This window comes from Bos indicus, chromosome 15 (genome assembly GCF_029378745.1).
Source record: "Bos indicus isolate NIAB-ARS_2022 breed Sahiwal x Tharparkar chromosome 15, NIAB-ARS_B.indTharparkar_mat_pri_1.0, whole genome shotgun sequence".
Lineage (NCBI taxonomy): Eukaryota > Metazoa > Chordata > Mammalia > Artiodactyla > Bovidae > Bos > Bos indicus.
Genome location: NC_091774.1, coordinates 57,018,665 through 57,045,206, shown reverse-complemented (window position 1 = coordinate 57,045,206; position 26,542 = coordinate 57,018,665). Strand labels below are relative to the sequence as shown.

Sequence of the window (26,542 nt, the reverse complement as noted above, 5' to 3'; positions counted from 1 at the left end):
CCAGGGGATCTTCCTGACCCAGGGATCAAACCCACATCTCCCACGCTGGCAGACGGATTCTTTACCATCTGAGCCACCAAATCTGGATCAAATCCCTGCGTGTCACCAGCTGTGTGACCTCAAACAAGTACCTTGGCCTCTCTGTAAAGCGGGGACAATAGTAATCACTCACGAGGGAGTTACAGGGAATGAATAAGATGAGAAATATGTGTGTGTAGCTCACAGGCTGGCCCAGAAGAGCAAAAGTGATTGTTATCAAATTGATCCCTGCCATGTTCTAATCCTGTGCTCCAAAATCTCCCTTGGCGGTGGGCATTTCTGGACGCTGCGCCCCCCCACCACCGCCCCAGTCTCATGCTGGAACCTCTCCATGGTTCCTCTGCAAGTAGGTTCCCAGAGTCCATGAGAAGGAGACTCAGAACAGGAAACTTCACAGGGAGGTCCCCACAGCCTCCAGGGGCTTGGAAAGAGAGGTAGGAGGACAGGTGGGTTCAGTGGCCTTTGAAGACTGCCCAGGAATGCGTGGGCTTGGCAGGGCAGCTGAGTCTACAAGAGGAAAGACTGGGGAGAGAACCCGGAGTCACTCCTGTCTCACTAACTCTGAGACCTGCAGTGTGTGGGCTTCGGGGTGGGGACTACCGATGCTGGAGCTTCAGGCACCTGCACCCTCGCTGGCATTGGCCCTATGCTCCTCCCATCAGCCAGCTGGGCACAGTGTTGGCCTGGAGCCAACCCTTGGCAGAGAACCTGTGTCTAGACATGACGTGCCACAGGCCCTGCTCTGCAGCTGTGGCTTTGTGAATCGTGCCAGCACTCTGCCAGGCACGAGACAGGAGGGGGATGCCAGACATGCAGGAAGGGAAGGGGGATTCAGCATTAAGACTGAAAGTGAAAGGATGTCAGGCCTAAGCAGAAAGGAAATCGAAGGTAGAGAAGAGGTCAGAGCTATGCTGCTACTAAGGTCACCCCACATCTCTGGAGCCCAAAGCACCTCGGGAGTTACGCACACCCTGGAGCTGGTTGTCAGGACACACCAAGAATGCTGTCCAGGACCTACGGAGGACCGGGGTAGGGGGTGCTCAGATGCTGCGACTTGGAGTGACCCACACACCACCTCTGAGCTTCCGTCCCCATCTGCAAAATGCAGAAACCACCACGTGCCCCTCCTGCTTCACAAGGTTAACCAGAGGCTTTGACTGAGTCTCAGACGTAGAAACCCTTCACAGGGCCTGATGGGAAGAGCAGGCCTTGATACCTCCAGAGACCTAAGGGAGCAGAGAACTCAGTAGACAGGGTTTTGGGTCCCACCCCAGGCCCCGGTACACTGGGCAAGTCTCATCTCTTTCTCTAGGACTCAGTTTCCTCCTTTAAGAAACTGAGATGCCTGCAGTCCACACAACTCAATAAACAAAGATCAAACCACTCCACAAACCACTCCACAAAAACACACACTCCACAAAAATAAATGAAAACCAAACAACAACAACAGCCCTTTCCCCAAGCCTCCGTGCCGCGGGGGCCAAGGACACAGCCCAGCCCCAAGGGCCGCTGAGGCCTCTCACGCCATCCTCCGTCCCCGACTGGGGTCTTTTACCTTCGCAGAAGCTGCTGAGTGGCGGAGAGTGCCCGATGAATAACCACAGAGAAACTACAACAGGAACCAGAGCGCACAGCGGCGGCGAGATGGGGTGGGGGGCAAGGAGAACGTGGTGGGTCAGAAAACAAGAGGGCAAAATCCACCAGGGAAAAGGGACAAACCTTGGGGCAGCGGGGCTTCTGGGGTGGGGGGCGGGGGGGCAACACAGGCAGCTGGACAGGCACAGAAAGGGCCTCGGCTCTGCCCTCCGGTGAGTCCCTCCTGCACTCTCCAGGAGGCCATGGGACAGGAGGAAAATACAGAACAAAAAGGCATACAATCCAGCAGGTAGTCCACCAGACTACCATTCCAGGGACAAAGAAAACACCAAGGGTGGGAAATTCTCCATCCCCGTGTGGGGTCCAGGGCTGGTGACAATAGGCTTTTGTGCCCGTTTCTCTCAGTACCCCACACCCATCCACATCCTCGAGGCTGGACGCTCCCCCTTCACCCACACTCCATTAGTGGCTAGAGGGTTGGGGAGGGGACCCCAAAACTCAGTCCTAATCAGGCTCTGCTCTGCAACATCTCATGTGATCCTTCTCTGGGCCTTACACCCCACCTGCACCCCCTAATTAGTACAAGAGGACCAGATAGGAGGATCTTGGAGGCCCCCCAGCCTCTCCTGGAACCCAGCAAAGCACTACTCTCACTGTGTAGCCAGAGGAGGTCAGCTGAAGCCACTAGACAAGGGGATGCCTAGACACAGGCCTGGCTTCTGGGGGCCCTGCCTGCCCAGTGAAAGCCACACCCCCATGTTACCATGGCAACATCGGCCTGGAAGATCTGCTTGATGAACTTGTTCCTGGAGGAGTGCACCAGCTGGATGATGTCTCCATGCAGAGTGTCCCGGTTCTTCTCCAGGAAGCCTGGGCAGCACCACAGAGTGGTCACACATTGCAACTCCAGCAGCCTCCCCCCAACAAGACACCCCCTTCCCAAAGCCACCATGCCTCGTCCACAAAGACCCTCAAAATCCCCCTAGTTCAACCACATCCACTTTACAGTGGGGGACTCTGGGGCCGAGAGAGGACAGTGGCTTGCCCAAGGTCACAGAGAAAGCAAGGGGCAGAGCCAGAGCTAGAACTCAGTCTCCGCAGCCACACACTGCCCCTCTCTTCCAGGCCTGGACAAAGGGAAGGGCAGGATGTCTCAGTCCCCGGGAGGGAGTGGGGCTACCTTTCCCACTGAACCACCCCAATGCCTGAAATGCTAGCTTTAGTCTTCTGAACAAACATGAGATAGGCTGGGGCGTTGGACCCTATGCTGGGGCGTGGGATCCTTTACTGGAGTGCTTGCACCTGGACAAACCTCTCCCTGAGCAACAGAAACAAAGAAGCTATGAGACTAAAAATAACTGCAGCGCATGTACAGCTTGGACAGTTATGAACAGTAAAATACAAAAAGGCTACAAACCAACTACCATTTCTGCTTCTGCTGGGAGCAAAAGCAGGATATTGCCTTGGAGCCCTGCACACAGCACCAAGAGTGTGAGCAGGCCACGCCAGCCACCCCTCCAGCCTGACCCACCTCACCAATCCGCCCCCACCCTCACCTCATTTAAGGAACCAGTCTCCCCCCACTCAGGGAGCCAGCAAGGGGACCTGTTTCTTGTTCGAGCTCCCTCACTCCCTCATGCTGCAGCACAAGCCTCAGTAAAGCCTTGCCTGAACTTCTTGCTTGGCTTTTATCAACTTCTATGGATTAAAGAGTCCAAGGACCCAGGTTGGTAACAAAGGTGTCAAAAACCTTCCTTAAGTGGGTCCCCTAGGAGAGAATGCAAGTTCGTCTGGTACCAGCTAATAGTAAAGGAACAAAAGTAAAAGTACCTTGATTTTGGATATTGCCCTCACAGCTGTAATGCTCACAACTTCCCCTGTATATGTGGGACAGGTGGAGATTATCTTCCCCAACCCAGACAAGGAAAGAAATCAGTGTTCAGAGAAGCTAAGCAAACTGTCTAACACCCACAGCAAACTGCGGGCAGAGTTAAGACTTGAGTCTAGGAGCCCAGGCACCAGTCCAGGGAGGCTCCCTGCACCACACAGACTCCAAAGAGGGCTGCCATTCCCAGGCCTGAGGATTGAGGAGCTGGTTGATGGGGTCCTTGATAGGGTGGGGCAGAAGATGGGGTGCCTGAGGAGGAGGAACTCTGCAGAGAAGCAGCACCCTTTCCCCCAGGACCCAGACTGCCCTGGCTGGTGGACAGACAGAGACCCAGTGTGGGGCTGCCCACCTGACATCTGGGGACGGGTGAGCTGTAGGAGGCACCCAGTACCGGAGATGGGGCTCTGAAGCTAGGATGGAATTGTAGGGCCCTAATTACAGCATAAAGAAGGCTGAGCACCAAAGAATTGATGCTTTTGAATTATGGTGCTGGAGAAGACTCTTGAGAGTCCTCTGGACTGCAAGGAGATCAACCCAGTCCATCCTAAAGGATATCAACCCTGAATATTCACTGGAAGGACTGATGTTGAAGCTGAATCACCAATACTTTGGCCACCTGATGCGAAGAGTCGACTCACTGGAAAAGACTCTGATGCAGGGGAAGATTGAAGGCAAAAGGAGAAGAGGACAGCAGAGGATGAGATGGTTGGATGGCATCACTGACTCAATGGATATGAATCTGAGCAAACTCTGGGAGATAGTGGAGGATGGTGAAGCCTGGCATGCTGTAGTTCATGGGGTCGAAAGAGCTGGACACACCTTAGTGACTGAACAACAATGCCCATGTTCACAGCAGCGCTATCAATAGCAGCCAAAAGGTGGAAACAATCCAACTGTCCATCAACAGATGAATGGATAAATAAACCGTGCTGTGTGTGTGTGTGTGTGTGTGTATGCAATAGAATATTATTGTCATAAAAAGGACAAAATTCTGACACATGCTACAACATGGATGAACCTTGAGGGTATTATGCTAAGTGAAATAAGCTAGACACAAAAGGATGAATACTGTATGTTTCGCTTATATGAGGTACTTGAATAGTTAGATACATAGAGACAGAAAGTAGAGTAGAGGTGATCAGGGACTAGGGGGTGAGGGGAGGATGCAGAGTTATGTTTTGTGCATACAGAGCCCCTATTTGGGGTGATGGATAGACTCTGGAGAGTGGTGACAGTTGCACAATATCGTGAATGTAGTTAATGCTACTGAATTGTAAACCTAAAAATTGTTAAAATGGTTAATTTTATATTACATATATTTTACCAAAATTTTGTAAACTCTTAAAAAAAAAAAAGCACTGAACCCAATGTTTCCTAACATCCCTTCCCTCTTGTATTTCAGCACTCTGGTGTGTCTGTCCTGGGCTGGAGAAGGGGAAGGAAGGGAGGGAACACAGGCAAAGAGAGACAGCCAGCCCCAGGGGGCCCTCCTATACCTTGACTCTCATAGTAAACGATGCCTGCAAAGTGGTTGATCCCAAACTGGGTCTCGTAATTGTTCTTGGGGGGAATGTAGTTCGAGTTGAGCTTGTGCTGGGAGTTGAGCTTATGCAACATGGTGGTGTCCGTGCCCTGTGGGAACCGAGGAGCACTCATCAAGCTCTCCTTCTCCTCCCCGCCCCACTCTCCACCAGGCCCTATTGCCTCTCCTGCCCTCTGTCTTTTCACCCCCTTCTGTCTTTCCCAAGAGCCTCCCTCCCTTTATTTATATCCCAATACAGGAGCTCTCTGGGCCTCCATTTCCCCATCTGTGAAGTGGGTGAATTGGAATTACAAAACCTTGAAAGTACATCCCAGTATAGAAAATCTATTTCCCAAGATTAAAGTCAAGCAAGCATCCCCTCCCTGACTCCAAGACATATTCTGTTCCTGGAGAACCTATTCTGTGCCAGTGGCATACTTGAATCTTCATCGTATGGGGTGAAGGAGTCTCATCTGCCCTGCCCTGCCCTGCCCCAGGCCCACCTTGGGGAACTTGCTCTCCTCATCGATGAGGGAGATGATGTTCATGGGTTTGTTGGCGATCATGTCCAGGGCATCCTGGTTGTCTGTGAACTCAATGTGCAGCCAGTCAATGCTCTCCAGGTCATACTCCTCCTGCTCCAGCTTGAACACGTGCCGCACGAAGAACTGCTGCAGGTGCTCATTGGCAAAGTTGATGCAGAGCTGCTCAAAGCTGCAGGGAGGGAGCAGGGGACAGGGTGGCAGCAGGCGAGGGGGAGGGGTGTTCAGGCCCTGCCTTGCCACTCAGGGGTGACCCCAACCTGGTGTTCAGTGTGCCCCTGGGATTTTCAGTCTCCAAGGTGGAAACATATTGTGAGTCCAACCTCCTCCATGACAGAAGAGGGCATGGAGGCCCAGCGAGGACACAGCACTCACCCAAGGTCACTGAGTGAGACAGAGGAGAGTTAAGGATGGATGACCAGGCCCTGGGAGAGGTGTGGGCATCATACCCCTGGTAGAGCACTCAGGAGAGGAAGAGCCAAGGCACTGGGAAGGTGGGCCTCAAAGATTCAAAGCATCAGCAGATATGGGAAGGGGGCTCATAAGATCTGGCAAGCAGGGCCTTGAGGGTGACATCTCTGAGCCACCAACTCAGCATTCTCCCAGGTGACTGACACTTCTTGTGTTCTGGGTAGGGGGAGGGCTTTGAGACACCTGATCATTATAGAATTAAATTGACTTACCAGGGGTAACATAGCTAAAAAGTGGGGCAAGGCCAGCTGCCTCTAGCCCCAGCATTCTCCTGGGCCTGCTCCATCCATCTGCACCTCACATGGCCCCCAAGAGGGGTGGGACATCAAGCATGGCCAAGACCCCCATCTCAAACATTGCTCAGTCTCAGCCTCACTTGCTTTGAGGCATCTTGCAGCTTGGAAATGGAGCAATGGGCAGTGGGGAATAGAGTGTCACAATGGGGTAAGAGCCTCTGCCCCACCACCACACTGGCCTCAGCTGGCCCAGGGACTGGAGGGGATGGGGAGGAAGGGGAAGGGCCCCCAGGATGTCTGGAGTCACATTTTTCAACCGCCTGGAAGAGTGTGCTTGGGACCAGCTAAATGTAGCTTAAAGGCAGAGATGTGATCTGTAAGTCCATACTTTAGAACAAAATTCCCACAAGACACAGCCCCACATGGTACCTGTTCACTGCAAAGTTCTCGAACCCAAAAATGTCCAGGAGACCAATGGACCGGCGAGAGTTCTTCACTTCCTGGGAAGGGGGCTTATAAATGGCTGCATTGATCTTGTCCACGATCCACACGAAGAGCCGCCCATAGATGCCCTGAAGGGAGAGGCAGCTGCTTAAGTCACAGCTTCCCAGGGAGACCAGCCTGGGCCTCGGAGGCCTCACTCCAGCCCCTTCCTGCTGCAGGAAACCCCCCCATCTTTATTCCAGCTGTTCCCTCTGCCTGGAGCACCCTCTCCTGCCTGAATAACGTCTGCTTGTTTTTCAGAGCTCTACAGAGATATCAGCTCCACCAAGAAACCTCCCCTTCCCTCCCCTGGAAGTTTGGGCTCCCACCCCGCCAACCATCTCTGTCTCCCCTGCAACTCTGACTGTCTCCAGGGTCCCAGAGCCCAGCACAGGGCCTGGCATGCGGCAAGGGCTCAATGGACGACAAAATGGCAGGACTGGGGGGCCTCCCCACCTGGCCCATCCCCTCTGTGGGGTCTTCTTTAGTAGAGACCAGAGAGGGTATCCACAGGGCTGGGAATAGTACAGCAGACTGAATGGCCAGTGAATACGATTCAGCATGAAGCAGGCCAGGGGTGGAAGGCGTCAGGTCACCAGAACTATTCAGGCCCTTGAAGAACACGAGTCCCAGCCCCTTGTGGGATGGACGAATCGGGCTCAGGGGGAAGGCAGACTCTTGTCCAGGCCCCAGACAGCCAGTGGCTGGAGCTGGACCCAAGGGCAGAGCGGGGTCAAGGCTGACATCCCTCCAGCTCTGTGGGCTCCTCGGCTCCTGCCCATCAACTACCCAGCCTTTCGTGGGGCGAGGAGAGCAGGCGGCCACTCCACCTTGACAAAGGCATCTCGCACGTCCAGCGCCTGCTCCCTGCTGAGCGGAGTGGACACTGTCTCCCCTCGAGTGATGAGGGTGCGGCTGGTCAGGCAGTTCATCAGGTCTCGGGGGTTCACCTGGTAGGGCAACATCCAGGCGCTCACTCAGCCCCCTGCCAGCCCGCCCCTCCCTTGGCCATATCTAGAACCCCTCCCACTTTCCAGTCAGGCCTGGCCCAGCCTGCTCCCTCCACTGGGAAAACCGTTCCCCACAGCCCACAGCCCAGTCCTCCCCATTTGTCAAAACCACCCAAATGCCTCTCTCCTCCACAGCCCCTTCCCACCCCCAGGATGTCACCTGTCCCTCCAGGACTGGCTCCACTGGCTCAGACTCTGACTTTATTCATCCCAGTTTTCCAACTCAATGCAGAGGCTAGTATATATTTACTAGAAGACTGACTGACCCGCTCAGGGTCCCCAGACCCCCTCCCTCTCCAGGAGCAGCTGTACTAGGTTTCCACTCCTCCTCTGGGACCCGGTGCCAGCACAAATCCTGCACACAGCTGGTTGGTTCTCAGTGTTGAACTCCCAGGATTCTCCAAGCAGAGGGCCCCAGCTCCCTGCGCCAGAAGTCAAAACCGGTCCCTCTGAGAGAAAGAACAGCAGACGGGGACAGCAGACTCTCACTGACCTCCAGCAAGGACGCGGCTGTGGCCAGGGATGGCGAGAAGAGGACCTCGCAGGCATCCAGGTTTTCAAACGTGCGGTCTGTCAGCGGCACCAGGCACAGCGTCAGGCAAGGGAGGTGGGGGTGGGGGACAGCCTAGGGCAACGGGGTGGCTCTGCCCATGCTCAGGGGGACTGGCCTGTCTACGGAGGGCACCAGCACCAGGATTAAATGCTTTTCTGGGCTAATAGCTGTCTGACGAATGTTGTCTCCATGAGCCATGGGCACCATGAGGGCAGGAAGCAGGAATGCCCAGCATCTAGCCCCCTGCCTGACATCCAAGTAAGCAAACCCTAGCAATCATGCCCCCCTACCTCCCGTGACCCCTACTCCAGACGCCCAGAGTAAGCAGGGACTCCTGATACAGGCCTGGTGAATTTGCCTTGCTCTGGGCCTGACACCATCCGCCCTTCCCCAGATGTGCCCTACTCTGTCAGGCCTCAGGACCTTTGCACAGCTCTTGTTTCTGCTCAGTGCACCCGTTCCCCATGTCTCTGTCTTTCAAGACTCATTAGACTGTGAGCGCCTTAGATCTGGGATCATTCATTCATTCACTGAGCAAACTTTCCTAGGGCTCTTGCTCAGTCCAGGAACCACGCTGGACACCAGAGCAAGAGCAGAGTGGACCCGGCACCTGCCATGGCCTGGCACCACCCCCCAGCCCGGCACACTGTCAGTGCCCTGGGAGTGCTGGACGAGAGAACGCGTGTCCTTCGCTAGCCTTCCCTCCTCGCTAGAGGTGGCCGCTGGGCCCCTCACCCTCATACTGCAGGTTGCCCAGATGCAGGATGGCAGCTAGCAGCTTCGAGATCTCCCAGTTCTCCGTGTCCGTGAACATGAGCACCTTCATGGCTGAGCGGATGTTGGCATATTCCTGGCTGTCCTCGCGGCCCTCACAGATTACGCAGTTACCCTGGTGGCAGGAAGTTGGAAAGCAGGGAGCAGGAGGGTGTCACAGAGACCATAGGTTACCCCCAGAGAGGCAGTGCCTGGGCTGGGCCAGCCTGGGTTTCTGGGCACTGACCTCACCTAGGACTCCTCCAAGAAATCTAGAAAGCTCCTGGCTGGGCTTCTCAAGAACACGTTCCTGCATCAGGGGAGCCTGGATGCCCCTTCTTCCCAAGAGTGAGAGGACCCAGGTCACTGATGCCAGGCTTGCCACTGCCACCCTGCCCTGCAGTCACAGCACCAAGGCCTTACCATGCCCCTCACCCGCTATGGACACACACTCTCAGGGACTTGAACCCCTCACCAGGTGCAGCCTGGGGTGGAAGGTGGGGTGGTGACTGTGGACAGGCAGGGTGTCAAGGGGTCTGCCCCACTGTGTGTGCCTATGAGACGTGTGTGTGTTTGTGTGTGTCCAAGTGTGCCAGCCAGCTAAAGGAAGTGTCCAGGAAGGCCTGTCACCTACAACACACACACGCCTTTGTTGTCCCATATCCCTCAAGTGCTGTAGCCCGTGTTTGTGTCCACGCGGCCGGCGAAGCTTGGGTCTAGACAACCAGGCATGGGCTCCTCCCAGGGCAGAGGAAGCCAGTGCCCCCCCAAGCCAGCCTGCTGTGTGCATGGCCCCTCAGTGGCACTGAGTGGCAGCAAAGGCCTCTGGCCCCCTTATCCTTGGTGGCCAGACCCCAGCAAGAGGCTGGCACCAGGGCCTGGCAACCAGCTAGCACCCAAGGCTGAAGCCACAGCAGCCTGTGCTCCACAATCCTGAGGGGGGTGGGGGGGGGGGGCCCGGCAGAGGTCACAGCCTCCACGACCTCAAAAACTAAAGTACCACAGAACATGTGTGCAGGCAGGGCCGAGTGTGTAGACACGCAGGCACGCGCGTGTCTGTGTCCCTGGGTCTGGGACACCTACACATTTAGGAATGTGTGTATCTGTGGTGGGCTTCCCAGCCGACGCTAGTGGTAAAGGACCCGCTGCCAAGGTAAGACGTATGAAAGACGCAGGTTCAATCGCTGGGCCAGGAAGATCCCCTAGAAGAGGGCATGCCAACCCACTCCAGTATCCTTACCTGGAGAATCCCATGGACAGAGGAGCCTGGTGGGCTACAGTCCATGGGGTCACAATGAGTCAGACACAACCGAAGCATTATTACTAGTATCTGTGGCAAGAATTCATCTAGATGGATGGGGGAGCAAGTGTGTGCCCACATGGGGAACACGCTTTATGGTAGGCTGGTGCCCATCAGAGGATGAAAAAAAGCCCACAGAGAAGTTCCCACCCACCAGGCCTGGAGCTGGGGAGGGGCTGGGACAGGTGTCCGCCTCCCCGGGTGCCCACCTGGGCCTCACCATGGCCAAGTAGTTATAGTCCGTGGCCTGGCCCAGGCCCAGCTTCTTCTTCTGCTCCTCATTCATGCCCTCCAGCATGCAGTAGAACACGTGGTAATTCCTTTCATCTGGAGCCTGAAAACATGGGCACAAGGTGTTGGGGGATGGGAGGGCAGGACGGGCCATCGGGCAGCAGACAATCAGACTATAAGCAGTTCACTGTTTTAACAAGTGTCTTTCATGAAAAAGTGCCCACGGGTGGGTTTCCTGATGGGATCCCAGGACCTGAGGCAAGCAAGCAGGGACACAGGGACGAGCAAGGCTATGCCAAGTGCACCCCACACTCCCCACCCCGAGTCAGGGGCTCCTGTGCAGGGGCTCAGGCCCACCTGGCGACAGACTCGTGACTTCTCCAGCAGGTACTGCTCGATCCTGGCGCCCTCGATGGCGCCCCGCTTGTTGAAGTGGATGTCGATGTACTTCCCGAAGCGGCTTGAGTTGTCATTGCGGATGGTCTTAGCATTCCCAAACGCTGCAAGGGTCATGGGTCATGGGTCACGGTCAATGTCAACTTCCCCCCTGCCCCACAGCCACCCAGCTCCTCCCTGAGAGCCCCAGTCCTACCTTCCAAGATGGGAGTTGCTTCCAGCACCTGCTGTTCAATCCACGAGTGCTGCCCGCTGATGGCCGCCAGGAACTGCAGGATCAGCTTCGTGCTCTCTGTCTTCCCTGCCCCAGACTCCCCACTGCAGAGGAGACACAGGCAGAGGTGGGACCTGTTACAGCTGCTGTCCCACTCCAATCAGCTCCTCATCAGTAAAATGGGCTGAAACTAAGGACCTTTCGGGGCTTCCCTGGTAGTTCAGATGGTAAAGAATCTGCCTGCATTGCGGGAGACCTGGGTTCAATCCCTGGGTTGGGAAGATCCCGTGGAGGAGGGCATGGTGACCCACTCCAGTATTCTTGCCTGGAGAATTCCACAGATAGAGGAGCCTGGTGGGCTACAGTCCATGGAGTCACAAAGAGTCAGACATGACTAAGTGACAAATACTTCACTTTCAAGGACTTTTCAAACCTGGGGAAGGTAAAAGGAGCTTGGTTAACTTTCCTTCCCCTCCATCCATACTGCCATACCACATGGCATTAACTTTGTCAATTCTCTGTCAATTAAGCATGTCAATGCTTTGTTCTTTTATCCTCTGCCCAAGAAAGAATAGGAGCCTGAGATTGCAACTGACCATAATTTAACAGGAGCCAGCAGTAAGGTTGGCATCAAAAGCTAACATGAGCTCTGGTGACATTAATAAAGATATAAGGCCTGGGAAAGGGGAGGTAATTCTCTATATTATGAGGCATTAGCAGGAGCATAGAGCAGGAGTTCTAGAGGCTGAGCCTGGAGCTCCATGCTGGTGCTGGGTGCCCACCTGATGATGCAGCACTGGTCACGGCTGTTGCGCTTCATATTGAAGTAGCAATTGTCAGCAATGGCAAAGATGTGGGGGGGCATCTCCCCAATCTTCTTGTTGGTATACTGGCGGATGTGTTCTGGCGAGTAGATAGAGAGCAGCTGGTAGGGGTTCACAGCCACCAAGATGGAGCCCGTGTAGGTCTGTGGGCAACAAGGAACAGAGAGCTCATCCCTTCCTATGTGGGGAAGCTCTGATTCTAGAAAGCTCTCAGGCTCTGCCCTACTCCGTCCCTCTGGAAGGCAGAGCACTGGCTTTGGTGTTGGAATCCTACCTCCCTATGAGCTGGGCGGGGGGTCGGGGGGGTGTAGGCAGAGGGCTTCAGGTTAGCATTGGGGCAGCTCAGAGTAGGTGCTTAGAAACATTTGATGAAAGGAGGAAGCGGGGGGTGGGGGAGGGAAGGAGGGTCTCGAAGCCTCAATTTCCTTATCTTTATCTGTAAAATGGGTATAATATAACTGTCTATGAAGATTAAAGAAGATAGTGGACTTTAAAATTCATAGCACCCTGCAGGTAATCCTCAAAGGCTGACTCCCACCTTTGCCTGCAAACCTTGCACCTCAAACTATGGGAGTGACATTCACAAACTGGACCTTTCCAGAGTGGAGGCGATGTGTGGGTGAGAAGGGAATGGAATGAAGCCATCAAGAGCTAAAGGGGCTGGGTGGGCTCCTGTCTCTGCAGCACTGCCCCTGCACTCTGGGGAACAGAGCACCCTCAGCCACCCTAGGTGGTGTGGGCACAGGGGCCAGACACACCTCAGAGAGCCTTCCGGGGGTTTCCCTCCTCCAGCTCCTTGGTTAGTGCACCTGGGTGCCAAATTTCCTGCTGCGGACCCAGATCCTGCCACACAGGGGACAACGAGGCCTGGTCCTCCTGCCTCCAGGTCACAGTGAGGCCCTTGGGGTTACTTCTCCTCCACTCCCCACTGCTCCCCCCTCCAACTGTAAAAGGTCACGCACAGCCTATCATTGGTGATGGATCTATTGACATCTGAGCCCAGATGGGCTGAAGAAAGTTGTGAGTATGTAGGGAAGGGATCTGCCTCATCCATCCCCTCCCACCTGGGGCCGTGGGCATCACACCAGAGCCACAGCCACACCCTGACAGCCTCAGCCCCTAGGCGGCCATGCAGGGTAAGCGCTGCTGCCAGCACCGCATACCAAGCCAGTGCCCACCCCATGGCCAGCTGTGCCATGCAAAGCAGTCCTGGCCTGAGCGCCCCAAACCCAGGCTTCTGTCCTACCAGACACCGCCCTTCTGAGCCCCAGAGGACCCTCCTCTCCCCATCCTGGCTCTTCCTCTGAGTAGCCCATGCCAGAAGCAGCTGAGCCTCACCAGGCTGACCGCCTGACCGTGTGCCAGAGCCTGAGCAGCAGAGATGGGGCGGGATGGGGAAGGAGGCTGGAGGGGAGCTGCCAGGCCAAGTACATATGGAGAGCGGGAACCTGCTCTGTGCTACTCACCCGCCCTCCACAGTTAGTCTGAGGTTGGAAAGTAGGGACAAAAGAGAACTCGTCAGTGGGAATGGGGTGATAAGGATCTGCTCCACCAGCAACACCCAGCACAGCCCAGGTGAGTCTATTGGGCTGACTCCCCAGAGCAGGACCTGTCAACCTCTAGCCCCAGGGGGCCTCGGCCACTGTCCCCCACAGCTCAGTCCTGCCAAGCAGTGGGAATCAGCTAGATTATGGTCCCCAGGTGGGAGAGACAGCCACAAGAAACATCCCTGTGAATTTAAAAAGATGATAACGATAACCCTGTATGCGAGACAGCAAAAGAGACACAGATGAATAGAGCAGTTTTTGAACTCTGTGGGAGAGGGCAAGGGTGGGATGATCTGGGAGAATGGTGTTGAAATATGTATATTATCATATATGAAACAAATTGCCAGTCCAGGTTCAGTGCATGAGACAGGGCACTCGGGGCTGGTGCACTGGGATGACCCAAAGAGATGGGATGGGGAGGGAGGTGGGCGGGGGGGTTCAGGATGGGGAACACATGTACACCCGTGGCAGAGCAAAACCACTACAATATTGTTAAGTAATTAGCCTCCAATTAAAATAAATAAATTTATATTTTTAAAAATTTAACTTACAAAAAAAATCCCTGTGGCAAATCTCTACTTCTCTGTCTGTCCATCTGTAAAAGGGGTATGGTTAACACCCACCTCCCAAGGTTGCTGTAAAGACCAAAGGGCACAACCTTTGGACAGGTGCCTGGTGCAGAGCTGGCTGTCCACAAGCGCCTTCCTTTCTTCTGAGTATTTCCTTAACGGCAGGCATGGCTCTCAACCACTTGGCCCTTGATTGCCATGTGGTCTGAGGCCGACTGTGTGCTGTCGTTCAGGAACCCTTCCCTGAGGCACAAGGGAAAGCTGACACCCACAGCTGACTGCCAGGGAGGAAGAGCCTGGGGCCAAGGGAACTCACCCCAGGCACACAAGGTGGAGAGGGTGCAGGCAGGCAGAAGGCTCTCGGTGGGAATCAAGCACAGGGCAGTGAAAGGACAGGGCATTTGGGAAGATGGCTAGGGAAAGGTCACCCTGACAGCCAGGGAGGATAAATAGCAGTTACAGAGGCTGGAGGCAGACGCGCTATTTCAAACCCAATGAACCGGTCAACGGGGGAGTCAAAGCCAGACCGAGGTGGCCCTGAGGAGAGGCTCGGTGACCAAGCACAGGGAGGGGCAGTGCCAGAGAGGGCGAGGGTGCACTGAGACACCACGAGGAGCCTTCCCGGGGCTGGGCCTGGACCCTTTCTCCCCATCACCCTTCCGTGGCCCTCTCTCCTCTGCCCACAGCCCAAAGGGCCCTCCTGAGCACTAGGCCCCTCAGCCCTCTGCCTCCTGGACATCCCCACTTGATGTCCACCAGCCTGCCCAGACCACAGCCCACTCTCCCCTCCAACCCTGCTCCTCCTCTGCCTCCCAGCTCGGCCATCAGTGCCACCACTGTCCTTCACCACCATCTTCACCAGGGCGGGATGCTGGGGGAGGCTCCCCCTCCTTCCTAACAACCCACTTCTCTCCATGGACATGGCCATGTTCCTGGCCAGGCACCTCCCTTTGGACTCCCAGCTTCCACCATGCCCTCTACAATCTGTCCACCACTGGGAATCTGGGTCAGCTCTTTGAAAATCTGACCGTGTCATCCCCCTGCTAAAAACCTTCAAGAGGTTCCCCGTGGCCTCAGGACAAAGTCCATATCCTTTCCCTGCCCACAAGACCCCTGAGCCCTGGCCCCTGACAGCCACAGCCCACAGACAGAGGCTCTCTTCACATTAAACTCTCAGTTAAAAACATCACACTCCATCCCCTTCCCCCTCACCCAGCTCATGACCGATCATTCCTTTCATCCAAGAGATAACTGCTTCCTCCGCAGGAAGCCGGCACCCTCCCATGTGACCCATCACAGCCTGCCTGGCTCCTTTCACTTGACCATCTGACTCCTCCATAATTCTGGTTCAAGGCCTCTGGCCCCAGCCTTGCTCTCCTCTCTACCTGGGGTCAGTACTATGCACAGTACATAGGACATGCTCAGCAAGTGTGTGGTGAGTGAATGAAGAGTGACTAAATTAATGGATGGAGAAGAAATTCACTGTTGTCCACAGGAAGCAGCAAGGAAGGGAGCTAAGGGGACAAGGGTTAGTTGCTCAGTCATGTCCGACTCTCTGCAACCCCATAGACAATAGCCTGCCAGGCTCCTCTGTCCACAGAATTCTCCAGGCAAGAATGCTGGAGTGGATTGCCATGCCCTTCTCCAGGGGATCTCCTGCATTGCAGGCAGATTCTTTACCACCTGAGCCACCAAGAAAGTCCATAACGGGAGACCCCTGTCAGCAATACTGTGGCAGCCCTGCCTATGCTGATAGGAAGGATGGCCGGGGGCTGTGGCTAGTGGAAAAGCACACAACAGTCTGGGCAGCAATGCTATCATATGTGTAGAAAAAATTTTAGCATAATTTAATATCACAGATATCATATATACATAGTCTTTTTCTTGGAGGATAGATAAGAAGTTAGTAGCAGTGGTTGTGTCTGTGGCAGAAGGAATACTTTCCAATCTGTAGTGCCTGCACCCATTTCAAGTTAAATAATGAAAAAGCCTCTTCCTTCAGAGAGAGGACTCACCTCAGCAGAGGAACAAGGACACACCCCCTGTTGGGCACAGGATTTGCAGCTCCCAGGCTATCCCTCCCTGTGCTGTTAGAAGGCCCCTGTGAGGTGTAGTTACGACGCTCCTTCTCAGATGGGAGAACTGAGCCTCCAAGAAGGGGAGGGACTTGCCAAGGTCACACAGCAGATAAGTGGGGAGTGGGATAATGGAGGGACCCTGGCACCAGAGCCCCAGCTCTCACCTCCCCACCTGGACTCCCCCAAATCCCAGGGATTCACCTGCAAGGCTGTGAGGCTGGTGGTAGGGGAGGCAGAAGAAGTGAGGGGCTTGGCCACTGCTGACAATGAGACTAAGGCCTCTCTCTGCACCTCAGCACGTGTCCACCCCCTTAGGCTCTGGGCACTGCTCTCTGAGCCCCTCTGGCCCTGTCTCTCCAAGGGTTCACGGTAAACAGAGGGTTAATGTCCACTCCCCAACACTGGCATTTTGTTAAGTCTCCAGTGATAAAGCCCACCCTGTGGGGCCGTGGGCTGGGGTAGGGAAGAGATAAGGATTATTCCTGAGTCAAGGACATAGCACACAGGTCCCTGGGGGGCCCCAAGTTCCAGGTGAAGATCAAGGAGCCTCTCTTGGCTCAGAGACACACCCCAGGAGATATGGTAGGAATCCACCTCCTCCTCTGGGAAACCCCTGGGCCTGCTATCCCTGGGGCCTTCCGCTTAGCAGGCCATGGAGACCAAGATACACATACTATACCAATGTCACAGAGCTACCCAACCCACTGTACCAAAGGGGTGACAGAGACCAGAAATGGGTAGGGATTCTCCAAAGGCCACCTGCCAACACCTGGATCCAGGTCTCCCAGCTCCCAGACCAGAGCTCCAGTCCCTACTCAGCTTCAGCCCTGCCACCTGTTCCCTGAAAGACCCAGCAATGACCCCTGGCCTCTGGGACTGTTTGCTCTTTAGTCACTAAGTCATGTCCAACTCATTGCAACCCCATGGACTGTAGCCTACCAGGCTCCTCTGTCCATGGGATTTCCCATGCAAAAACACTGAAGTGGGTTGCCATTTCCTTCTCCAGGGGATCTTTCCAACCCAGGAATCAAACTTATATCTCCTGCATTGGAAGGTGGGTTCTTTACCACTGAGCCACCAGGGTAACCCACATAAGGGGTACTATGAGGATTAAATCAGTTAATTCATGTAAAATACTTACAACAGTGCCTAGCATAAGTTGAAGACTCAATAAACATTATTCATGGTAGTCTTCTAGAGATTAAAAATGCTGCCTTATCTGTGCGCTAAGTTGCTTCAGTTGTGTCTGACTCTTTGCAACCCTGTAGACTGTAGTCTGCCAAGCTCCCCTGTCCATGCGATTTTCCAGGCCAGAACACGGGAATGGGTTGCCATTTCCTCCTCCAGTGGATCTTCCCAACCCAGAATATCGAACCCACATCTCTTAGGTCTCCTGCACTGGTGGTGGGTTCTTTATCACTAACACCACCTGGGTGCTAAAATTACACTAAAACAAAAAGATTCATTTCTGCCATATTACTCAGATATATACAGTAGAGATTAAGACAAAATTGCTCTAAACCTCACTCATCATATAGTATCAATGCTATAAGCAACCAACATCTCAATCTCACAAAAAAGTTTACTAACCCAATACTAAGTACTCGTCTGACTCAACAGAAGCACACTGTGTCTTTTGGTATATCTGATATATTCTGAGTATTTGATATAGTGATCAAATGCAGAATCATGAACATGTATATAACCCCTTCTTCAGAAGTTACTGATACTTGGTGGAACCAATGCTACCATAGTCTTAACTCACAATCCTACTGTAAATTACTCTACAAATTATCTCACACTTGAAATTAACAAATACTAACCATTCCCACTAACCATTCCTTTGGAAGGAAAGTTATGACCAACCTAGATAGCATATTCAAAAGCAGAGACATTACTTTGCCAACAAAGGTCCGTCTAGTCAAGGCTATGGTTTTTCCAGTGGTCATGTATGGATGTGAGAGTTGGACTGTGAAGAAGGCTGAGCGCCGAAGAATTGATGCTTTTGAACTGTGGTGTTGGAGAAGACTCTTGAGAGTCCCTTGGACTGCAAGGAGATCCAACCAGTCCATTCTGAAGATCAGCCCTGGGATTTCTTTGGAAGGAATGATGCTAAAGCTGAAACTCCAGTACTTTGGCCACCTCATGTGAAGAGCTGACTCATTGGGAAAGACTCTGATGCTGGGAGGGATTGGGGGCAGGAGGAGAAGGGGACGACAGAGGATGAGATGGCTGGATGGCATCGCTGACTCGATGGACGTGAGTCTGAGTGAACTCCGGGAGTTGGTGATGGACAGGGAGGCCTGGCGTGCTGCGATTCATGGGGTCGCAAAGAGTTGGACACGACTGAGCAACTGAACTGAACTGAACTGAACCATTCCCACTGCATCTTGGTCAAAGGGATTCCAGTTCACATTCTCAGGATATCGTGAAAGGACATTAGACTTGAATGTTTGTCTCAGTGGTGTCTGCTCAAAATTTTCTCCTTCAGTTGAGAGGTTGCTAAGGGTCCTCTGAGGGCTCTGCCTCTCTTAGGGTGCCTGAGGCTAATTTACGGCCCTGGGGTGCTGTCCCTCAGGCTCCTGGAGGCAGACCAGCTGGAGTAGGCAAGCCCTGGGCAGACAGTCAGGGACAGAGCATCCTCCAGGCCCAAGGCTATGAGCGGCCGGGGTAATCTGAGGAAATCGCAGGTGCGTAGGGCTGTACCCAGGGTAACCTAAGCCATGAAGTAACCAGGGTTGCCATGGTTAGGGACAGGTACAGTTTCTGGGTGGGACAATAGCCCAGCTGCTTCTTCAAAGCCCTGGTCTAATCCTACTTCATCCATTCAGTCACAGAAGCATAGAGTCAGCAAGTCAAGGAAACCTCCTTGAGCCCTGCAGTTCTGGAGTGCAGGACCCTGCACCAACAGACACCCTGAATCTTAGGTCCACAGACTACGCAAGCTGGGGACCTTCCAGGTGCTGTGGCTGGATTTCTGACCGTGAGTCTCTGAATGGGAAAGAGAGCTTAGACATCTCATGCGGGCTCCATCTCCATGCCCTCCCCACCCCCACTTCCTATCCCTCACCCTAAAATCAGTCAGAATGGTTACTACTAGCAAAACCTCTAATGAGCTAAATGGTGCAGACCGCAGGGTTTTCTGGAGAATCCATAAATCTCTGGAATTCTTTTATTTGATCCCATAGTCAACCTAAGTAAGGCCATAACATCCAGGCTGATTTCTCTCCTGACTGCCTGCTAATCACACACAGAAGAACATTAGTTGCTCAGTCATGTCCAACTCTCTGTGACCCCATGAACTGTAGCCCACCAGGTTCCCCTGTCTATGGAATTCTCCATGCAAGAACACTGGAGTGGGTTGCCATTCCCTTCTCCAGAGGATCTTCCCAACCCAGGGATCCAACCTGGGTCTCCTGCATTGCAGGCATATTCTTTACCATCTGAGCCACCAGAGAAGCCAGCTAATTAGTCTACTCTGAAAACTTAACAAACCAGATTCAGTGATCTGGGCAGTGAACAGAACTTCCTGAACTTTTGGGCAGTCCAGTGGTTAAGACTCTGCACTTCCAATGCAGGGAGTGAAGCTTCAACCTCCAGTGGAGGAAGTAAGATCTCACATACTGTATGGCGCATCCAAAAAAAAAAAAAAAGATTTACTTATGCCAGACTGTCTAAAATTTTTTCCTCTCTTCTCCCTTTTGGATCCTGTTTTTGCCTTTGTTCTTTGAATCAACCAACCGACTCCCTCACATAAGAGAAACCAGTTTGCTGGCAAAATCACTAAACTGTGTGCAAAAGAACCAACTACAAGCCTCAGAGTTATCCTTAGACATGGTATGCAGGGTCCCTGGTGGAGACAGCCCCCACTCAGCTCCTTCCTGTGAAGTTCCCCTCGACGGGAGACTGCATCAGGACGCGAGCTCTGCAGCAGCCTCCCTGGGCAGGCAGGGGGACAGGCTCCTGCTCACCTCCAGACCCAAGCATCACACTCCACCCAGGCCTGGGCGAGTGGCCATGGAGAGCCCCAGGTCTCTCCTGTGTCCACCTGCTATCCAAGGAGAGGAGGGGGCAGGGAACTGCCAAGAACTGGGGTGTTGACACCAGTGGTCCTGTAGGGCATCTCTGGCCTGGGCTCAAATCCTAGCCCCACCCCCCTGACTGGGTGATGCTGCTCATGTCTGGAGGTATCATCATGTCCTGCCCTCTGGATGAGGGAAGGAGTAAAAGGGGCTTTGTCAGTACTAAGGGGCTCCCTGAGAAAGCTGCTGTCTCTGCCTACACAATCAACACATGTCCAGGGCCAGAGCACAGCTTGAGAGCCCAGGGCTGCAGAAGGACCCAGAGTGGGGAGGGGGGCTCCCCAGAAGCTGAGGTGCCACAATGCCAGGGCTTCTGGGGGCCCTGAGAACTCCTTGTTGTACTTCCTCAGGCTCCCTCAGACTCTCCCGGCCCTGTCTCCCATTCACGGTCCTGACAACTCACTTGCCTGGCACGGTCCTGCCTCAGGTCTTCTGATCATGCAATGCCCCTTCCTGAATACCATCTCTCCTGGCATTCAGGAAGGGAACTGGGAGTGAGGCCTCACTTTCACAGACCCTGTGTGACCAGCTCTGCACTTATCACCCCACCTCCCCTGAGCATGACTGGCCTGGGGACCTGCCTCAGGGAGTTCCCTCCAGCTCTTTCTTTGTTGTACATCCATGGCTTCCTTTGCCCCTGAGCTGCTCAGGCCAGAGACATGCAGTGACCCCAGCACACAGCTCTACAACTCAGCCTTGTGAAGCCTCCTTCACAAGGAAACAAAAGTTTCCCTTTCTGTAAAATGGGACTATGGAGCTAGATCAGCCATTCTCAGAGAAGGGTGAGATCCCTGAGGATCCCCAGGATCCTTTCAGGAAGTCCATAAAGCCTTGTCTTTTCCACCAGCATATCTGTGAGGCCAGATTTTCTTCATACACTTCAGCCAAAACAATATCACATCAGTATGGATGTGTGGCAGAAAATCAGGTTGTCTTCTATTGAGTTGGCCAAAAAATTCAGAAGCAAACAAACTTTTTGGCCCACCATAATATTAAGTCAGATACTAAAGATATTTGAATTTGAAAACCTGTAAAACAGTGCCACTCTTCTCATTAATTTTTTTATACTGACAAATGTATTTTCTTAAAAATATGCTATGTTATTCTGTAATGGATTTTTGTGGTCATTTTTTAATGAATTAATAATTTTAAATGTCCTGGTTATAATTTGCAATATGGTAAATATCAATAGATATGACATACATAAACAAAAGCTCTTTGAGGCCCTCAATAATATTTAAGAGCATAAGGGGTTCCTGAGGCCAAAAAGTGTGAGGATCTCTAGACTAATGGTCTCGATGGGACCATCGTGTCCTGATGGTATTTGAGCTTACCTCTTGGGATCAACTCAGTCCTGGCTGAGTGAGATGTTCTTTATTTGTCCTCATGAGTTTCAAGGTGAGAAAGTGTGGCATGTGTGTATGACGGGTTCTAGTATCAAGGTTTTGGGGGATCCAGGAGCATGTTTCATCCTCCATCCCCTTCCTGAGGATACAGACTTCCAGCCCATCCTCCTCTTGACTTTGGAAGATCCATGGCAGGTCCTGATCCCACCGCAAATCCAGGGAAAACCACAGATCCCCCATCCCTGGGCAAAGCACCAAGCCTGGTGCCCTCCCCTGCCTGGTCTAGTCTCCCAGCAGTTTCAGCAGTCTCCCTACAGAGGTACAGGAACCCGTGGGAAAAAATTCCCGTTCTGCAATCACAGACCACACAAGAAAGTGTTAGTGGCTCAGTCGTGTCGGACTCTTTGTGACCCCATGGACTGTAGCCTGCCAGGCTCCTCTGTCCATGGGATTCCCCAGGCGATAACACTAAAGGGGGTTGACATCCAGAACAGAAGAGAAAATAAGCCACAGACAGAGCGGCTGTGGGCAAGGGCTGACTCCCTGATCCCAGCAGGCCAGCTGCGGAGGCGGGGCGGGGCGGGGCTACAAGTGGAAGGTGGGCGGGGCGGCTGGCTGGTGGGGCAAGACTCACGTAGATGAGATGGTCTCGGTATCTAATGAGCAGGTTGCGCAGGATGCCGGCTTCATTGAGGTCCCCCAAGCGGATCATGTCCTCCACGCCGTGGACTGAAGTGGGGTGCATGGGCTTGATGTGCGTGGCGTTCTGCGGGGAAATCCAGTGTTCCTGCGGAGATGCCCAGTGGCTAACGTCAGCTCGTCCTCCTGGGACACAGGCTGCACTCTGCCAGGGAAGGGTCCCTGGAGGGACGGGAACCCCGGATACCTGCGACCCCATAAGGGCCTCGTCCTCTCCTGCGGCCAAACACAATCAGTTCTAACAGGTTGACTCCCACGAGTAAAAGTGATACCACCTACCCTTAACCTCCATGGAGCGCTCTTCCTCCTCTTAGGAAATTCTCTTTTGCAGACCTTAGAGGTGGGCACGGCAGGGACTTTGGCCCTACCTTGTGGCGGTCATAAAAGGGATTAGTCCCTCCAGTCAGTTTATAGGATGGAGTGAAAAGTGTAATAATTGGACTTAGACTTGACCTCAAATCCAAACTCCAGTAAACAGTAGTACAAAAAGTTACTCGGATAGTGCAATACTACTGCACTATCTCCTGCTGCCACGGGGTGGCAGATGGTTGCTCATCTGGGCAATCGCCTTGGCTTGTTCACAGAGCTTGCAAAGCCCTGGTTTCCTCTGACTGTTGGAATCCTCACCTCCTCACAGAGGTCTCCAGCACCCTCTACTCACAATCCTCACCTCTCAGAGAAATGGGAATCGCTCCTGTGCTCTGTAGTATGGCTATAACCTGGGTCAAACCTCCAAAGACCTCTGGGTCCCTCTCCCTATTCCCAAATACCAGAACTATAGGAGCCTGAGGACCAGGCAGGAGTCAGGGTTCCCACGGCTGGGTCAGGGCCTCCTCTAGGCACCCCCACACCCCGGGTCTCCCACTGCAAGGCAGTGGTCACACTGGGTTACCATTGTGTGAACACGGTTCTGGCCCTGACCCCTCAATTTTCCCCAAGTCTGGGCGGTTAGGTTCCATGTTTGCTATAGCCTGGTTCACAGAGCTTCAAACAGGGGCCAGGCACAAAGACAGGGCAGAGAATTCCTGATGAACAGATGGCTGACTTCTGACTACTAGGAACCAAGTCTGAATTAAAAGCCAAGTCCTAGTCATGGAGAGAGCCCACAAGTCCCCTATTCCAGCTCCCTTACTTTACATGAGAAAACAGGATCAGAAGACCAAGGCCCTCAAAGAGCTCAAGGACAGGCTAGCCATTGCCAATGACTCCAGTTTCCCTGGCATTTCAAGGCACTTCCTGGGCCAGGGGCATTGCATTCCAGGTCAGGCCCTCACACAGCCCTGACGTGAATGGGCTGGATGGCGAGATCAGAGAACCCTCCTAGACTTTCCAATCCCGGGTGGAACATTCCTCTCTTCCATCCCATTTCTTGATAAAAGTTGATCCAATTGGAAAATTCCCTTTCCCTACTTGGTCCTAGGCCCTAGCATGGGCCAGAGGGGACACCTTGCCAGGCAGGCTGTCTGCCTTCCCCACTCGACCCCAGCCTGTTTCCATAATTCCTCCACAGGACACTTCAGCCCAGAGTTAAGAGGTAGCTCAGCCTCCGCAAGACCCATAGCCCTGTGCATGTCAGTTTGCTTCCCTGAACCTCTACAACCTCATCTACTAAATGGGGATGAGAATAACAATCCCCTTTTCTTAGGGATGTTGGGAGGGTTAATAGATATGATAATGGTCAACTTTTGTTTCACTCCTGTCAGATCTAAAAAGCCCTAGTACCTGGTAACTGATCAACCAATCCTGGGTATTATCACTCTAACGCCTTCTAGTTTTTGTTGCAAAAGAGGTGTATATTCTCATTTGTTCCTCTTAACATTGCATCATGGAATTACTGGCCCTGTTTTACAGTGAGGCTGTACACTGGAGAGGTAGAGTGCTCTGCTCAGTTAAATGGCAGAGCTGAGCCTCTCCCCACTCCTTTCCTGCATGGAGAGTCACACAGCTGAGGTCAGCACCCCTCAGGTCAATGTCCACAGACAGCTACCACACAGACCAAAGTGTAACCAGGACAGAAACTGAGGCCTGGCCCTGAAGGTATACCAGGGAGAGACACAGAGGGCCTGGGGACACATTTGGGAAAGAGCTGACCTGGCAATGAATTCAGAGAGACAGGGACCATGTGCTCTGCAGAGGAGGGGAAGAAGGGAATGTTCAGTGATAAGAATGGCTTGGACAAAAGCAGAGTATTAGCACTTCAGTGAAGATGGGAACCGTGGCCTCTCATTGATTCAGCACATCTTCATAGAGAAACTTCTCTAGGGAGAGCTTCATCGTGCTCCAGGGAACCAGATGTGACTCACCTGGCCTCAGGTTGGGGGAGTCTGTGGCAGACAGAGAAGTCAAAGATGATAGCTTGGAGGTGGAGCAGGGAGGGAATGGGAGTGGGAAAAACTGGTGAAAGAAGAGGCCAGAAACCGCCGCCCCTCCACCTGCCGGGGCCCAGCACCACCGAAGCAACGCAGGCCCCATCCTGTTCCCAGCCAGTCAGTCACATTCCTCCCCACTCTGCAGCCCCCATTCTCAGAGCCTCTGTGGGGGCGAGTGGGAGTGGATCTCTGGGATCTGGTGACACAGTTACGGGACACCATCTGACATGCAACATGACCCAGGTGAAACTCAAGCCTGCAGGCAGAGTTCCTGGGCCCCACCCCGGGGGTTCCAGGCTGGTTCCTGGACCTATCTGTGCTGCCAGCCAGATTCTGCACCTGTTCTGCACCTGCAACCTCACAGGGGCTTCCTAGAGGGCCCTGGAACTGGAGCCTGTGGGATGACACTGCGGCACTCTGCTTTTAAAGCCCAGGGGACAAAAGTGTGGTTAACAGAACCGGAGCTCCAAAGTCGCCACTGAGATGTCAGGAGAGGAATCACACACACGGGGCCTGAGGCCCAGGATTCTGGCCCCTCACGCAGCATCCCTCACTAGCTCACTAGTGTGAGTGGTCCTGGGGTCCCTCCCTGGACTCCAGTTTCCCCTTGAGGTCACAGAGGCTGTCCTCCCTGCCCTTCACACACACTGTGAGGACTTAAAGACAGAACTTGGGTCAAAGGGCTTTGCAAACCCCAAAGCTGGTACCTCTGGAGGCTGCAGGGATAAATAATAGTGATGCCCCCACCTTTCCACAGCCAGTACTGGGCCTCTAGGATCCAGAGCCCACACCAACCCCCAGCAGAGCCTTCTTCTCCAAGTCACTGCACCCTTTCACTTCCATCAGACTTGGAGGCTAAGACGGGACTCTCTCTATGTCCCCAGCACCACCCAAAGCATTGGGTACAACCCAAATTATAGTGAACTGCATCTCCCTGGTCCCTCACATCTCTACCAAACCACAGCCTTATACTCCACACCACATTTACACATGCCCCCGCCACATACACATGTGTCATGCCCATGAACACACATCCAGAGTTCCCAGGCTTCCCCTCTTCCAGGCCACCCACCCATCTTCTCTAAGACTGGACCCTGACTTTAGACCTTTCCTTCCATCCCCAAGGCCCCATTCTCACTGCCTCTGAAATTTACACTTCCAGTGTCCCTTTCCTTCAGAGTCACAAGAGATAAAGGGTTCAACTGTTAGACTGATTCCTGGGCATCACTGGGGTGGACAGTGGATTCATCTGATGCTGTAACCCCACAGAACCAGACTGGCTGTTTTCAGAGCACCTCCCCATTTTCTGAGTCAATAACCCTGTGAGATAGTTGTCGTTATCTCCATTTTATAGAAAGGGAAACGGGTTCAGAAGGGAAAGAGATTTGGCCAAGGTTGCATAGCTTGGGCGTCAAGTGGGCAGGATGGGATTTGAATCCAGTCTCTCTGATCCCAAAGCATCCCTGAACCTAAGGAGCGCCCAGGCTAGTGCCACCTCCCTGCCCCCACCATATACACTCGCACGTCCACACAGACACACATCTCTAATACCAGGCAGAATGGACCGAAGTACTTATGGAAATTAGAACAAGTATCGTGGGGCAAAAGCGAGGTTCCTTCTCATGGGGGCTGTCAGGAAAGCTCCATGGAGGAAGGGAGCTCTGAGAGGCAGAAGTGGGGCCCAGGAACTGTCTCCACCGCCCTGAGGCCGGTCCCTGCTAGGTACCTGTGTCAGATCACCACCAGCCTGTGCCCCTGTCCAGGCACAGGGGCGGGATGGTAACAGGCTACTCA

General features: G+C 53.5%; 1 protein-coding gene across 5 annotated transcripts in view; it reads right to left on the bottom strand.

Moving 5' to 3' along the window:
• MYO7A (myosin VIIA) overlaps positions 1 to 26,542 on the bottom strand; it is a 104,447-nt gene that overhangs the window by 60,974 nt on the left and 16,931 nt on the right. For all 5 annotated transcript variants that reach the window (XR_011570900.1, XM_070803959.1, XM_070803956.1 and 2 more), the window contains 12 exons: positions 22,315 to 22,467; positions 12,017 to 12,201; positions 11,217 to 11,338; positions 10,982 to 11,124; positions 10,614 to 10,727; positions 9,076 to 9,229; positions 8,281 to 8,357; positions 7,608 to 7,727; positions 6,724 to 6,866; positions 5,549 to 5,759; positions 5,020 to 5,155; positions 2,399 to 2,505 (listed from right to left, as the gene is read on the bottom strand). Coding sequence is in view for 4 of the 5 variants with exons in the window: in XM_070803959.1 (XP_070660060.1) it covers positions 2,399 to 2,505; positions 5,020 to 5,155; positions 5,549 to 5,759; positions 6,724 to 6,866; positions 7,608 to 7,727; positions 8,281 to 8,357; positions 9,076 to 9,229; positions 10,614 to 10,727; positions 10,982 to 11,124; positions 11,217 to 11,338; positions 12,017 to 12,201; positions 22,315 to 22,467 (1,665 nt within the window). In the remaining variant the exon portion in view is untranslated. The remainder of the gene's footprint in view (positions 1 to 2,398; positions 2,506 to 5,019; positions 5,156 to 5,548; positions 5,760 to 6,723; positions 6,867 to 7,607; positions 7,728 to 8,280; positions 8,358 to 9,075; positions 9,230 to 10,613; positions 10,728 to 10,981; positions 11,125 to 11,216; positions 11,339 to 12,016; positions 12,202 to 22,314; positions 22,468 to 26,542) is intronic.